At 52.8% G+C, this 13,508-nt stretch overlaps 1 protein-coding gene across 1 annotated transcript; it reads left to right on the top strand.

Moving 5' to 3' along the window:
• Positions 1 to 6,460: 6,460 nt before the first annotated feature.
• Positions 6,461 to 9,534, top strand: CSF2 (colony stimulating factor 2). Its single transcript, XM_032336808.1, has 4 exons — positions 6,461 to 6,966; positions 7,063 to 7,104; positions 7,780 to 7,905; positions 8,584 to 9,534. Exons 1-4 carry the CDS (start codon positions 6,808 to 6,810, stop codon positions 8,716 to 8,718), a joined length of 462 nt encoding a protein of 153 aa, XP_032192699.1. The 5' UTR covers positions 6,461 to 6,807; the 3' UTR covers positions 8,719 to 9,534.
• The last annotated feature ends 3,974 nt before the right edge of the window (positions 9,535 to 13,508 follow it).

Raw genomic sequence — 13,508 nt, 5'->3', positions numbered from 1 at the left:
CAGCCAGGGACAGCTGGCTGTGTGCATGAAGATGTGTGCCTCTGCAGTGGCCACATCAGGGAGACATAGAGAGGGTGGCCTCTGAAATGGGAGGGGAAAGAAAATGGCCGGCTGAGCTGGGGGTGAGAGGACACACTCAGAGCACAGAGCTGTAAGAGCTCTGGAGTGGGGAGTGGGATGGTGGGGTGCTCCCTCCCCTCCTCCTTCCACTGTGACTGTCCTGATCCTTCTGGGCCCACAGGGGCACTCCTGAATATGGTGGTTGTAATAACAACAACAACAACAACAGCCAGACAGCCACTGCTCCCCCTCAGAGGGGCCATGAGCCTTGAATCAGGGAAGAGCAAGAAACACCAGGGACAAACCCATCTGCACCAGTGGGTAACCAATAAAAATAACTCTGTTCTCGTCCAGCTGAGGCCCAGACTCAATGACTTCTTTTTCCTAGAAGACAGGACCTGGGCCATGGGCAGCCTGGGACCACCTCCTCCTTGCCAGAACAGGGGGCAGGATTAGGGACAGTCCCGTCTGGACGTTCTCAGTTGGCTCTTACCCAGTGAATGATTTTCCAGTTAGTCGACCTCCTATAACCAGGTAGCCCAGCAGGATTTGCCTCCTGGTCTTTGAGCACAGGGGAGGGCGAGTATACAGGGAAACCCCTCTTCAGGAAAGCCTGCCTCCAGGCCTTGAGAAGGCTATGGAGGCTGGTCCACATCCAAGCAATCACTCTCCTAAGGCCAGGGAAATAGAGGCCAGGGGCGGGGAGGCACTCAGTCGGCCAAAACAGAAAACACCCCTCCACGTAGCCCAGCACTCTCCAACACCTGCAAAGTAGGCCTCCATCCTCTTGTGGAGATGAGCCAACTGGGACTCAGAGATGGAAGTCACAGCCTGAGGTCATGCAGCAAGAAGGGCCAAGCTTGGAGGCAAGCCTGCAACTCCGCCTTGTTGTGAAGGGAAGCCGCTGCACCCAGCATGCTGCACAGGGAACTCAGCACCACCCAGGCTAAGGCATGGCCTGAGGGAGTGAGAGATAAACAGTGTTGGAGAGACAGTTTTAAGTCTGTGGCCCCATGCCTGGGAGGAGAAATTTCCAAGGGCCCCCTTCAGCCTTCTCGGAGATACTTTGTGGGCTACCCCTGCCCTCCCCCTGCCCCCCGCAACTGCCCCATTCATTATCACCTTTCTTTTTTTTTTTTTTTAATTTATTTTCAGCGTAACAGTATTCATTATTTTTTCATCACACCCAGTGCTCCATGCAATCCGTGCCCTCTATAATACCCACCACCTGGTACCCCAACCTCCCCCAGCCCCCGCCACTTCAAACCCCTCAGATTGTTTTTCAGAGTCCATTAACACCTTTCTTGCTTCTCCTGGGCCCTGAGAGCCAGGGTTTTCATTCCTATGAGGGATTAGGCCGACTCTGGGTAAATTGCCAGAAGGGGGCAGAGTGCTCTGCCCAGAGGTACATAACAGGGAGCAGAAGGAAGCCTTTTGAGGCTCAAGGCCAGGGCCCTCTGGGGCCTAAATAACCAGAAGCAAGAGATGTGCCTACCCAAAAAGAGACTCAGGGGAAGTCTGAAGGAGCCCTGGCACTTCAGAGATGTCCTGGAGACGGCTCATTCCAGAACCACCAGAACGGAAAGCCCACACCTGCAACCTTGATTCTGGCCCATCAGCTCCAGACAGAGGCAGGGGTGGGAGAAGGGCACAGATCCCCTGGCTCTCACCCAGCACACTGGACTGGATTCCAGCCCCAAACACAAAGGGCAGTGAGGGGTACAAGAGGACTTGGGGAAGTTGTCAAGGCTTCTGGTCTACGGGTTTTTCTTCCTTTTCATTTTTAATGCAGTACCCAATGGCTCTTGCCCAAGGAGGCAAATAAAGGAAGTGGCTCCTTCTGGATACCTGCTAACACTCCTGGTTGGGGATGAGGCCAGGGGACAGAGGTTCAGAGATTCACAGGCAGAGGACACACTTCAGCCCTGGAGAAAATACTCTGGGAGGGAGGCATCATGGGCATGCCTGGGGTACCCACCCATGGGGTGTCACTGCCCTGAGCACGCAGTTGCTGGGTCCTGAGGAAATATCAAGGAAGCCCCCAAAACCAAGGAATGAAGCAATAAAGGCCTTGTCATCATTCCTGGCCCAGCCTTCAAGCTGGGACCCCTGAGTACTACCCAAGTGTACTATGCAGCCCTGTGGGAGGAGAACTTCCTCTTCACCAATGACTTCCAAGTGTCTTGAGTCCTGAACTCTCCTTGACCCTCTGGGCCCTTGCAGCCACAACTGACAGAGTCTTCCTGGAGGTCCCTGGCCTCTTAAACTTGCCACATCCAGTCCAGTCTAGCCCAACTCCCCAAACTTCTCTGATACCTTCGGTCTCTCCCATTGCGACAAATAGCCTGTCCACCCACTGGCCTCAGCCAGACGCCTGAGTGCCAGACTCCTCACTCACCTCCTGCCCCAAACCCACAAATGCAACCGGTCCCCTCAAGTCCTTAACTGTTTTTACTCCTACTTCTTGACTGCCCCCTCCTGTGTCACCTCACTTCCTGCGCATGTGGTGGTTGATGTTTCTCAACACTATGTCTTTGAGTCTGGGCAACACCCTCCCTGCCCCTGCCTAACATGACCCCCAGTCATGAGCTCTGAGTGCAGGGGCTGTGAGGTTGGCCACATGTGTTGGGTGCTCTTATAAGCTTGGCTGTATGGAATCAAGAGTCCACAAATGGTTAATGGTTAACAACCCTCAGATCCTCCTAGACTAGTCAGGATGCACCAGTGGCAGGGACTGGGGACACCCAAAAAGCAGGCTAAGAATTGGGACTGGCTTGGACAGTCTGGGTCTTTTTGAGCTATACCCCTGGGGACCTAGACAGAGGAAATGCAGGAGGGGTCTGCCTGGAGCTGTGACCACAAAGGTCAAGGAGGTTGCTTCATGAGTCTGGTGCAGCCTGGAGTGATAAGGATCCCTTCCCAGGGAAGAATGAGCCACTCAGAGGGCTGTCCCTGCGCCAGGGTCTCTTAAGCAGGATATAGGACCCTTTGAACCCTGAGTCTGGGTGAAGGCTGGACTTTCTAACTCACTGTATCTGTCCAGAAAAATGCTGTCAGGGGCTAGAGCTGGACAAGGGGCAACTGTCCCTGCAAATTCTGACAAGGCTGAATCCTCTGCCCATTTCGGGCTTCAGAAACCTCCCAAAATGGTGGGAAGAAGAGAAAAAAGGTTGAAGCACTGCCTGGGAGTGCCTCTGAACCTCTGTCCCCTGCCTCCTCCCTGGGAGGTTACCCCCACAAAGTTTCTGGACAGGCAACAGTTTCCTCTGTGAAGCAACAATAATTAAACCCATGGCAGAGATCAAGGAGCCAAGGCTTAGAGAGAGGGATGCTCTTGGACTACCCAGGGATCAGAGGTGGAGAGCCTAAATCTGAAACACAGGGGTACCTGGATGGCAGGCTCTGTTGGGGAAATTCTGCCCTTGGCCCTAGGGCTTCCCTGGAACATTCCAGGCCATTCTAGCTTCCCTGACAACACTTGGAGGAACATCCCTTAACAGCTGCCCTGAGGGGGAACATCCCTATGCTGGTCTAGGTGAACAGCATTTCCTGACTTCTTATCCATGAGATAGTAGAAGTAGTCAGGGGAACAGGAACAGATATGGGTTCAAATCCTGTGTCTGCCATCACTGACTGTGTGAGCTAGGCAGGCTGGGGGTCTCCTGGACTCCTACAACAAGGGCTGGCCGGCCCAGGGAGGGTGAGATCAGCTGAGATGCCCATGTAGAGATCCCACTGGATGTAAAGCACCAGGAGGCCCACTTCCTTCCCATCATGATAACTTCCTCTGCGATAAGGAGCTCGGAGTAGCCACAAGCCCCGGTTTCCTCCATAGTCCGTGGGAGGACACTCACAGGAAACGCCTTCCAGAGGGTTTTCTCCTGGCCCTGTGGGAAGGCGGGGCCAAGAGTAGTCAAACTGCCCACAATGGTCCCTGCCCTCACCTTCCCACAGTCCCATCCGGGGCCCCTGAGTCAGCACACGCACTCGATGTTATTGCTACCACTTTCCATGCAGTGCAATCTAGGAATGCTTGTCTGTGTCATGGCCTCAGCCTTGATGTCATCTTTCCAGAAGAAAGATGTGTGGCTGTCCATGAGTCTCATAGCCAAACCCAGGAACTCTGTCCTTCGCACGGTGACTTGGGTGCCTGTCCACATCCAGGTCTCCTGCCCAAGAAGCCTCCAAAACACTGTCTCTTAGTGTGGGTCCTGAGACCGTACAAACCTCCTCCTTCATCCCTAGGACCCCATCTCAGACACCTCGACAGTGCTTTTAACTGTTCCTACTTACATTCAAAAGCACCTTCTGGAAAGGGTGTTGAGTGTATTAATCCTGCTTCTCCATCCATGGGGCTATGGAGTACACAAAGGCAGGGCCCGGTTTTCCACCATCCCTGTATCCTCCTCCCCTGCTGGGAACCTAGTAGGTGCTCAATAAAAATGAATGAATGACTGAATTACTCCATTATATCATCAAGTCCTGAATAATTTTACCTCCTAAATCTCTCTAGACTCTGCCTCCTCTTCCCCATACCTGCTTCTAAAAGTTTGTCTCTCTACTCCCCAAATACTCTTCCACTAGGCTCTCTTCTCTCTCCCTCCCACAATCTGACTTGCCCACCTGACATGATTTTCCCTTTCAGCCCAGGAAGCTTTTTGATCCTCTGTGAGCCCCCAAACTGGGAGAAGTATTTTCTTGGGATCCCACAGCTCTGAACTTCCCCATCCCAGCATGGATCCACACAATGGGAGGATCCAGTACTGTCTGTCTCCTCTACCAGGCTGAGAGCCTCCGGGGCCAGATGTGAGGGCCACTGGAAGGGTCCCATCCACTTCCTCCCTAGCACAGGGCCTGGTACAGATTTGAAGAGTTTGCTGACTGTCTGAGCTGTGACAACTCATTTCCAAAAGAAAAGTCATGTTCCATATCAGAGGAGCCACACCAGCTCTGTGCCTCCTTCTATACCAGCTTAGACACTGCCTGTGGCCCCCACTCTCCACCACCCAGGTTCCAGAACACTGTCTGACACAGACCTCCACTCTAAGGCATCTGCATCTAGGGTTCTTGAACTCTCCTGTGCCTCCTAAGAGCTCCCTGGAAGGGATTGAGCAGGGCCCTATGAAAAAGCGAGAAGGATCAGGGCCTGGACATGCCATACTCTCACCCCAGCCTGGCCACCTAGAAATGTTCCACGAGAGTCAGAAGGGCAGGAAAAGCATCATGTTTGGGCTCCAGTGGGGCCTGGAGAACTAATGTCTGCCTTCCCTGTGCAAGGGAAGCAACCCTTCTGCCATCCAGTGAAACTGCCAGGGCCACAGGCTCAGACCATAGTACTTAGAGCATGAATTCTACCTGCTGTCGAGGGCTGTCTACTTGAGCCCAGCAGACATTGCTTGTGTCCTACCCCATCAAACTAGACTCTATCTGGGGCCAAAAACCTCACACCCAGTGTGGAGAGCTTCTCCATTTCAGAGGGCCACCTGCAGGGGCATGGGGGCTCACATGGGTATACCTCATGTAAAACATCCAATCACATCAGCACACAGACACTCAGAAATGTACACGTAGGCACCCACACTCCTACAGCCATAAAACTCTGAGCATGGGGCAGCAAACATAAACTCGTGCTGTCCTCTCCAAACTCCATTGTGAAAATCAAACACTTGTCAGCCCCTCAAGAGCCTGTGGCTTTTTCAGAAGCAGTTCCTGTTCCACAGAGAGGCCTCTGGAGCTGGAGGTGAGCTGAGGTAGGGGCCAAGTAAAAACTAAAGTTTGAGAAGCTGCTGTACCCTGACCCCTGCCAGGGACTACGTGTAGGAACACAGTGCCTATCTCAGACGGCAGTCAGCATGCAGAAGGAGGTGAGGCTCACATAGCTCAGAGCCCGAGTCACTTAGCAAGGTGGTACTGGTACTGGAGTCAGAACTTAAACTCAGAACCTCAACATACCTCTGCAGCATGGGGGTTGAACGCAGCTGTGAAAACTGGGACTGTTGCTGTTCTTACCATGAAGGAACACTCTGCTATCTTGCTGGATGGGTGTCACATGAACACATCTGTCATTCTCCCTGCTCACAGGTGCTGTGGGGCAGAGGTCCCTGGCTGGGCAGAGCTTGCTGACTACTCTGGATCCTTGCTGGGAGCTGTCCCAGGAACTATGCCATTTGGCTGGATTCTGCCTGGATGGACAGTGATGCAGGCCTGTGAGGGTCTTCCTCCCACTCAGATCTCTCACTATGGCCAGAGGAGAGGGATCTAGGAGGAGAAGGGGAGGGTTGCTTGAAATAGGCCCCAGGGTGGGCACAGCCAGCCCAAAGGCTTCTTGCGATTCGAGGCAGGGTGGAGAGTCTGGGCGTAGGAGCTCAGTTCAGTATCTCCCAGGCCCCGCCCTGGCCACTTCAGGCCAGGAAGTCCAAGCTGTGCCCGGAGGCCCCTCAGAGGGAGTGGGCAGTCTCATTGGCCAGACTACCCAGGGAGGGTTGGAGAGTGCTCAAGGAGGCAGGCGGATGCGCTGCCAATTCTTGGAAGGGCTCACTGATGAAAAACCCCTGAGCCTGACCACCTGGAGGAAAGGCTCACCGTTCCCATGTGTGATAAGGGCCAGGAGATTCCACAGGTCAGGTAGTTCCCCCGCCTCCCTGGCGTTTTGTGGTCACCATTAATCATTTCCTCTAACTGTGTATATAAGAGCTCTTTTGCCAGTGAGCCCAGTGCTCAGAGAGAAAGGCTAAAGTCCTCAGGAGGATGTGGCTGCAGAACCTGCTTTTCCTGGGCACTGTGGTCTGCAGCATCTCTGCACCCACCAACTTACCCAGACCTGTCACTCGACCCTCTCGGCACGTGGATGCCATCCAAGAGGCCCTGAGCCTTCTGAACAAAAGTAGTGATGAGACTGCTGTGATGGTGAGTGAGGGAGTGCAGGCTGTCCCTGGGCCACCTTGCTGGCCTGGACTGGCCCCGCCTGTCAGCTTAATAAAATGGTATTTTTCTTTTCTACAGAATGAACCAGTAAAAGTCGTCTCTGGAATGTTTGACCGCCAGGTAAGATGTTTCTCTCCAACACACCTTCCCCTCTACCTTGGGGGTGGCTCCATTTCAGAGGGACTTTCACAGGGTTGTCAGTCCACTTTGTCTCCAGTCAGCTGGCTGCCAGGAGGGGCTCTCAGGAGGCCACCGGCCTTGCTCCTGTGGCATTCACGTGAATTCCATTAGCTGAGCAGCCACGGACAGACCTAGCATTCAAGGGGCTAGGGGTCACCAGGGGACAGGTGGGTAGGCGGGAGTTACTGCAGGACACAGGGGCTGTGGGCTTGGGACACTCATGAGACTAAGCCCTGTGGAGACAGCATGCTGGCAACAGAGGAGTACAGAGAGATTTCAGGAACAAGCCATGTTCACATAGCAGGATACCCCACCCTGCTACCTTCTCCCTGAATGGTGGGGGTTAGTGACCTCCTTTCCTGGGGCCTGGGACCCTCTCAAGATGCCAGGGAAAGTGGCTGTGCTGGCTGGGGGTGGCCTGAGCTGAATGGTGCAGATTCATGTTGGCACAGACAGAGCAGTGTGTATGACTGAACCCGGCATCATCCTGTGCCCCTCCCAAGTCCTTCTCTTGGGGGACAGGGCTGAGAACTGGAAAGAGTGATGGGGAGGGTGTCATGTGCCCACCAGAGGGCACTTGTCCACTACTTACCAGGAAATGGACATTTCCCACAGGAGCCGACATGCCTGCAGACGCGCCTACAGCTGTACAGTGAAGGCCTACGGGGCAGCCTCATCAGCCTCAAGCAACCCTTAAACCTGATGGCCAAGCACTACAAGCAGCACTGCCTCGAAACCCCGGTGAGTGCCCATGTCAGGGTCCCAAGCTGGAAGGTCTTGGTCTAGGACGGTGGAGTGGATAAGGAGGGACCTTTGGCTGTAGCTGTTCAGGACCCCAAAGGGGTTCTGTGTTAACAGATTTGCCCCTCTAGAGATTGAGCAGCCCTGCCCATTTTCATCTCTAGGAGTTAAAGCCATGGAGCTCTAGGAGCCTATACACTCCCCAGAGGGAGCTGCTTCTGTCCTTATTGTCATCAGTGAGGTCAGAGGTGAGGTAAACCCAAGGAAACTCAGGTCCTGCCTAGGGCATATTCCAGAGCCCAAACACCACCTCCATGGCCCCTTGTGAGGTGCCTAATTGCATGGGAGCAAGGAGGGGGTCACACTAAGATTGGACTCCTGCCCCTTCTGGGTTGAGACACAAAGAGACACCAGCCCAACTGCCCAGCCCAGCAGACCAGCTTCGGGCTGGCGTGTTATCAGCCTCTTGGCTGTGGCTGCCACTGCCAAAGTTGTGCATCCTTTGGGTGACACATGGTGGCAAGCTTGTCATCTGACCCAGGTCAGCAGGCAGGCTCCAAATGGGCCTTCTGGCCTCTGAGTTTCAGAAGACAGTGCAGAAACACACTGGTGCTTCCCACACATTACCCATTCACACCTGAACTTAAAAGTTTTGTTTTATTTTGTTCTGTTTTTAAGGAAACTCCCTGTGCAACCCAGACTATCACCTTCAGGAATTTCAAAGAAAACCTGAAGGAATTTCTGTTCAACATCCCCTTTGACTGCTGGCAGCCAGAAACAACAGAGGCTGGTCCAAACAGGAGCCAGCCCTGAGAGTGTAGTTCCCGAACCACTGCACTCCTACCCACGGACTGCTGAAACTCAGGATCTTCACCTTCGAGGGACCACAGGGCGGGCCAGGGCCGGGGTGGGGGGCACAGACTTGCTCTGGGCCATGCTGCCCTTGTTACCAGCTTCGTATATGGGGAATGGGGAACATTGTATATTGGCAGGGATCAGTAATATTTATTTATATATTTATGTATTTTAATATTTATTTATTTATTTATTTAAGATCATATTCTCTATTTATTCAAGATGTTTTGCCATAATAATACATTATTAAAAGCCCATTCTTATTTGTACAGTTTCGTTTGTTCTTGACCATGAGCAAATGCTAATGGTGTGCTCCTCACCACAGGGCAAGGGGTAAGGGGAAGAGGAGCCACCAGGTTGGGGATGGGGCAGGATGCTCCAGCAGGGGCAGCCCTGACAGAGCAGAGGGGAGGTAAGAGTTGGCCTGGGTGCTGCACCTGCACACCCAGATGTGCTTCGCTGGATACTCAAGGGTTCCCACTGTAGAAAGAGGTTTTTAGCTTCCCTTGGAAGGTCAAGGAACCTGGTCAGTGGGAATTTTGCTCTGGTACGAGGCCATCCTACTTCCTGAGAAGGCCTGGGAGTCCCTGGAGCTTGGCTGGTCACTGGCTGAATAGGCCTGCCCTAGAGTGAGGCAAAACACCTGTGCCCCTCAGAGGCCTGGCCCTGTGGCCACATCCTGACCCTCACACTCAAGGCCTCAGCCACTCCCAAGGGGAACCAGTAGATAGATTACCTGTTCAGGGGGAAACAAAAAAACAAACCACAGGGTCAGGGCCCACCATATTTACCAAACCTTCCCCCAAATGGGTGATCCTAATCTGTGAGAGTCAGAATGTATATTCAGAATTTATCAGGACATGGCTCTAGTGTGGCATTTTTGTGAGCTGGCTTTTCTTTTTACTTGAAGTTTTGCATCTAACCAGGGACATTCCTCTAAAACCCAAGGTCTTCAGGCCAAGAAATAGCAGTTCTCTGTTCTTCCCTTGCTTTGCCTGCCAGGTTGGAGGCTGTGTTCGGGAACCTGTTCCCCTGTGTCCCTCCTGGGCACTATGAGGAAGTGGGTGTGTCCTCAAGTGTCAGGCAGACAGGACAGCAAGGCCAGCTTTCTCCTTGACAGGTGGGCCTGAGGAAGCTGGCTTGGTGCAGCTGTTGTCCATCTTGCTCTCTCTCCACCCTACTCACTCTCTCTGCTCTGGCCTGCACCTGTAGACAGCACTGGTCCTGGCCACAGACCTGTCCCAACAGGCAGGCAGAGAGGTCATGACTCAAAATTTGATTACAAATAAAAGTTATTAGAGCAAGCGTGATTTTCAGCAAAGACAACAATCCATGAAGTGTGCTGTGGTCATAGAAAATGCATGAAAAGCACATTTTGCCCAGCGATAAGGTCCTCTCTGTCTTCCACGTAAGCCAGTGATGACTGATAAGAGACTTAGCATTTCCTTAGACTCACTTATATAGGTACCCTTCTCCACAGAAATGCTGCCAAGCTCAGGGCTCAGATCAGCGTGGAGCTACCCTCCAGTCCTACCATGTACCTGTACGTGTTCCTGGCTTGTGCACTCTGGGGATCAGAAAACCATTGCGCCTCCATGATGACAGCCAACGTGTCTGCCTACGACAATCACACGGCAGTCTGCGCTGAAATTCAGAAAGAACTTTCGGCTGACAACATTATATACAACGTAAGTCTGGGTCTTCATCAAACATCACTTTGCTCTCAGTGGCCCTTTGTGTTTCTGATTGATTTCTCCTGCTTTCAGGGTTCCTTCAAAAGGCCCCAGAACACCAGTGAGGTAAGGTGCTGTTGCCACATGTACCTTTCTGACCACATTTGAAAGGGATCATCACCCCAGTCAGTACCCATCACAGAGATAAGAACAAAAGACACTGGAGTGAGGAATCCTGGGAAGGGGGAAGAGTTTGAGTTTGGGGGCTCTAGCCCAGTCAACAGATGAATCAGCGGCCAGGTTCTAGGCTTTTCCCAGATTAGCCCTGGGCCTAGGGAGAGACCAGACAGCACTGCACCTGTGGGACACCTGTGGGACAATCAGGGTAGGGCCTGAATTTGAGTTCAGGGATCCATCTAGCCAGGGTGACCAGGGCTGGATGAGGCTGGGGTTCAACTGTACACTACCACCAACCCCCTGCCCTTCACCCCGTTTCAGGAGCCCTGCTATGGTGAGTTTACAAAAGACTTCATCTCCACCCTGAGGGAACTTACGACATCTTACACGCATGACCTTCACATAAAAAAGGTTTATAAGGACATGGAAGAACTCACCAGAATCTGCCCAAAGCTGAAAGTAAGTTACTGTTTGCTCTTAGAGGATAGTTAGGCTACCATAGCCAGGGACCCAGTGGGACAAAGGGCTTCTTATGGCCCCCACTTGCCACATGTGAGGCCTTACATACTACTTTCTGATCCAAAAAAAGTACTCACTGACGGGCTGGGGGTTGGGAGGGTGGGGATTTAGGGGTTGTTTCGGAGGTTTCTGTGATGCCCTCTGCCAAGCCCCCATGCACAGGGGTCAGTGTGGAGCAGGTCCAAGTTCAGAGCAGGGCTGTTGTGTAATCAGCCTGGGGAGCAGGAAGGGCTGCTCAGTGCCAACCCCAGCTGGGCAGCCAGTCCAAGGGAGTTTTGGTTTGCCATGCCATGCCTGGGGCTCTTTCTGGGCTGATAAGCTTCACTGGGAATCCACTATGTAAGGATGGATAGTGGTTTAGGGGGGTATGTTCTTGGGAAATGACGGAGGTATTCCCATGTGTGCCCCCTGCTTACAGAGGCCCCTGTGTGCTCCCACCCTGCTTGTCCTTGTGTCCCTGTCCTGGACCACTGAGGGACCTGCCCATATTTTGCTGGCTCTCACCCCATGGCTACAGGTGGGCCTGACCCTGTACTCCACTATCACCAGATGGCCCCCAGTGTGTCCCTAAGATAGATGGCGAAGGCCTGCCAAAGTTATCTCCTAGGTGGTGGAGGGCTTATTATAGGACCCTTGTGGCTTATAGAAGAGAGTGTGCTTTTATTTTTTTTCTGCTAAAAATATGACTTAAATATGTCTTTCTTATTTAGCCAACAAAATCACCCAAGAACTGTACTACTGAGGAAAGTAACTTCTCCCAGTTTAAGGAAGCCTTACAGAGTGTTATCATATCCATAGAAGGATGGAAATCCTGTAAAACCATCAAGAACAGACTCTGAGACCTTATCCTCTCACTGGAGCCTGGTTAGAGCTGCAAGAAATAGGACTGGAAGAGGCTTGGGAACAATTTATAGCAAGGGTGGGAGTTTGCTGGCCCTGGGCTGGCTGATGAGACTGTGGGTGGGTAATGGGGGCCGGGGTGTGCCTGAGGAAATATTTCTGTAGCTGATTTAACAGCACCTGCTACTTCAATAAAGCTGGTGTATGTAAATGCTGGTGAGAGTCATGAAGAGTCCAGTCTCCTGGGGCCCATGACAGACCGGAAGGGGCAAAGGGCTGGGGCTGATGGCCCTATTACTGGGACTGCTGACCTGGAGAGACAGGAGTCTCTCAGGAGGATAGGCCTAAGAGGGTGAGCAGGAGCCCCTCCTCATCAGCTTCTCTGCTGCCCCTCTGGTGCAAAGTGGACAAAGGAAGGGCTCCATTAATCTATGCAGCTTGTTACTAGCCCTCTTCTCCCTGTGTCCTTCAGAACTCGAATCAGAACCTTTCCCGGATACCCCCACCCCCAGCTTCACTCAGCACCCAGCCATCCCTGGATCCAAGAGCCAAGACTCAAGGCTCAAGCCCCTCCCCTGTGTGGTCTCTACTACTGCTCTTGGGGGCTCTAAATCTCATTCTCCACCCTGCCCTCCCCTGCCCCTTGCTGAGGGCTGATGTGACCACAGAAGGGTCAGACCTGGTAAATGGCTCAGAGGAATGGAGGCTTGCAGCCTACTTACAGATGGCTGGGCACAGTGGGGAACTTGGACCAGGTAGGGGGCACCACAGGGACCAGGGACATCTCTAAACCCCCAGCTTCTTCTAGACCAGAAAATAGCTCTCCAACTTCAAAGTAAAGCCCCTTACCTACAAAATTTCCCACAACACCCTTCAGAGCCCCCTTGGCATAAAGCACCCTTGCTGACTACTACTGCCCCCACCCCAGAGCATGGAGTGCTGCCTCTGGTGAATCCACCAGCTGCCCTGGTCCTGAGGTACTGCCACACTGAGCTACTGCCACACTGAGCTACCAACTTCTGACCCTTCACCCTCAATTCAAATCCTAACCCTGATTTGAAGAGTTTATTGGAGGTGACAGCCTCCAACCATTCAAACCTCTCAGACCATGTGGTCTTCGCCAAACCAGGAAAGATAAAAGATCTATTGTTCTGGAATACAATTAGGTATCAAGCTGCAACCACAATATGGCTCAGGCCAGACCTGTCTGCAACATCTACCTTCTGACAGACTGCTTAGCTTTGAAGCTTAAGATTATGCCCGCAGCCAACAGACCTCCCATGGCCCTGCCAACCCCCATCCCTTGCTTTAGACTTCTTAGACTACTCCCTGTGCATCTCTACCTTGAGAGGCCACATCAGGCTGGAGGTCAGCAAATGTGACTGAGTAAAGTTGCCAGATTATCTCAGAACATGGAGGACAGCCCTGTCACTCAGGTGTCAAGGCTAATGGGGTCAGTGGTCAAGGTTGGTTATAGCCCTGAGAAAGCCATGGTAGTCCCCGAGAGGCTGTGAGTTCCTGTCCCTTGGGTACCTCACA

Source organism: Mustela erminea, chromosome 3, assembly GCF_009829155.1.
Source record: "Mustela erminea isolate mMusErm1 chromosome 3, mMusErm1.Pri, whole genome shotgun sequence".
NCBI classification, from domain to species: Eukaryota; Metazoa; Chordata; class Mammalia; order Carnivora; family Mustelidae; genus Mustela; species Mustela erminea.
The sequence above is the reverse complement of the archived record's forward strand: the minus strand, read 5'-3'. Positions and strand labels throughout refer to the sequence as shown.

Coding starts and splice junctions, on each gene's coding strand:
- CSF2 (XM_032336808.1), top strand. CDS start 6,808: ATGTGGCTGCAGAACCTGCTTTTCCTGGGCACTGTGGTCTGCAGCATC. Junction 7,105..7,779: donor CTGGAATGTTTGACCGCCAG/GTAAGATGTTTC, acceptor CATTTCCCACAG/GAGCCGACATGCCTGCAGAC. Junction 7,906..8,583: donor AGCACTGCCTCGAAACCCCG/GTGAGTGCCCAT, acceptor TCTGTTTTTAAG/GAAACTCCCTGTGCAACCCA.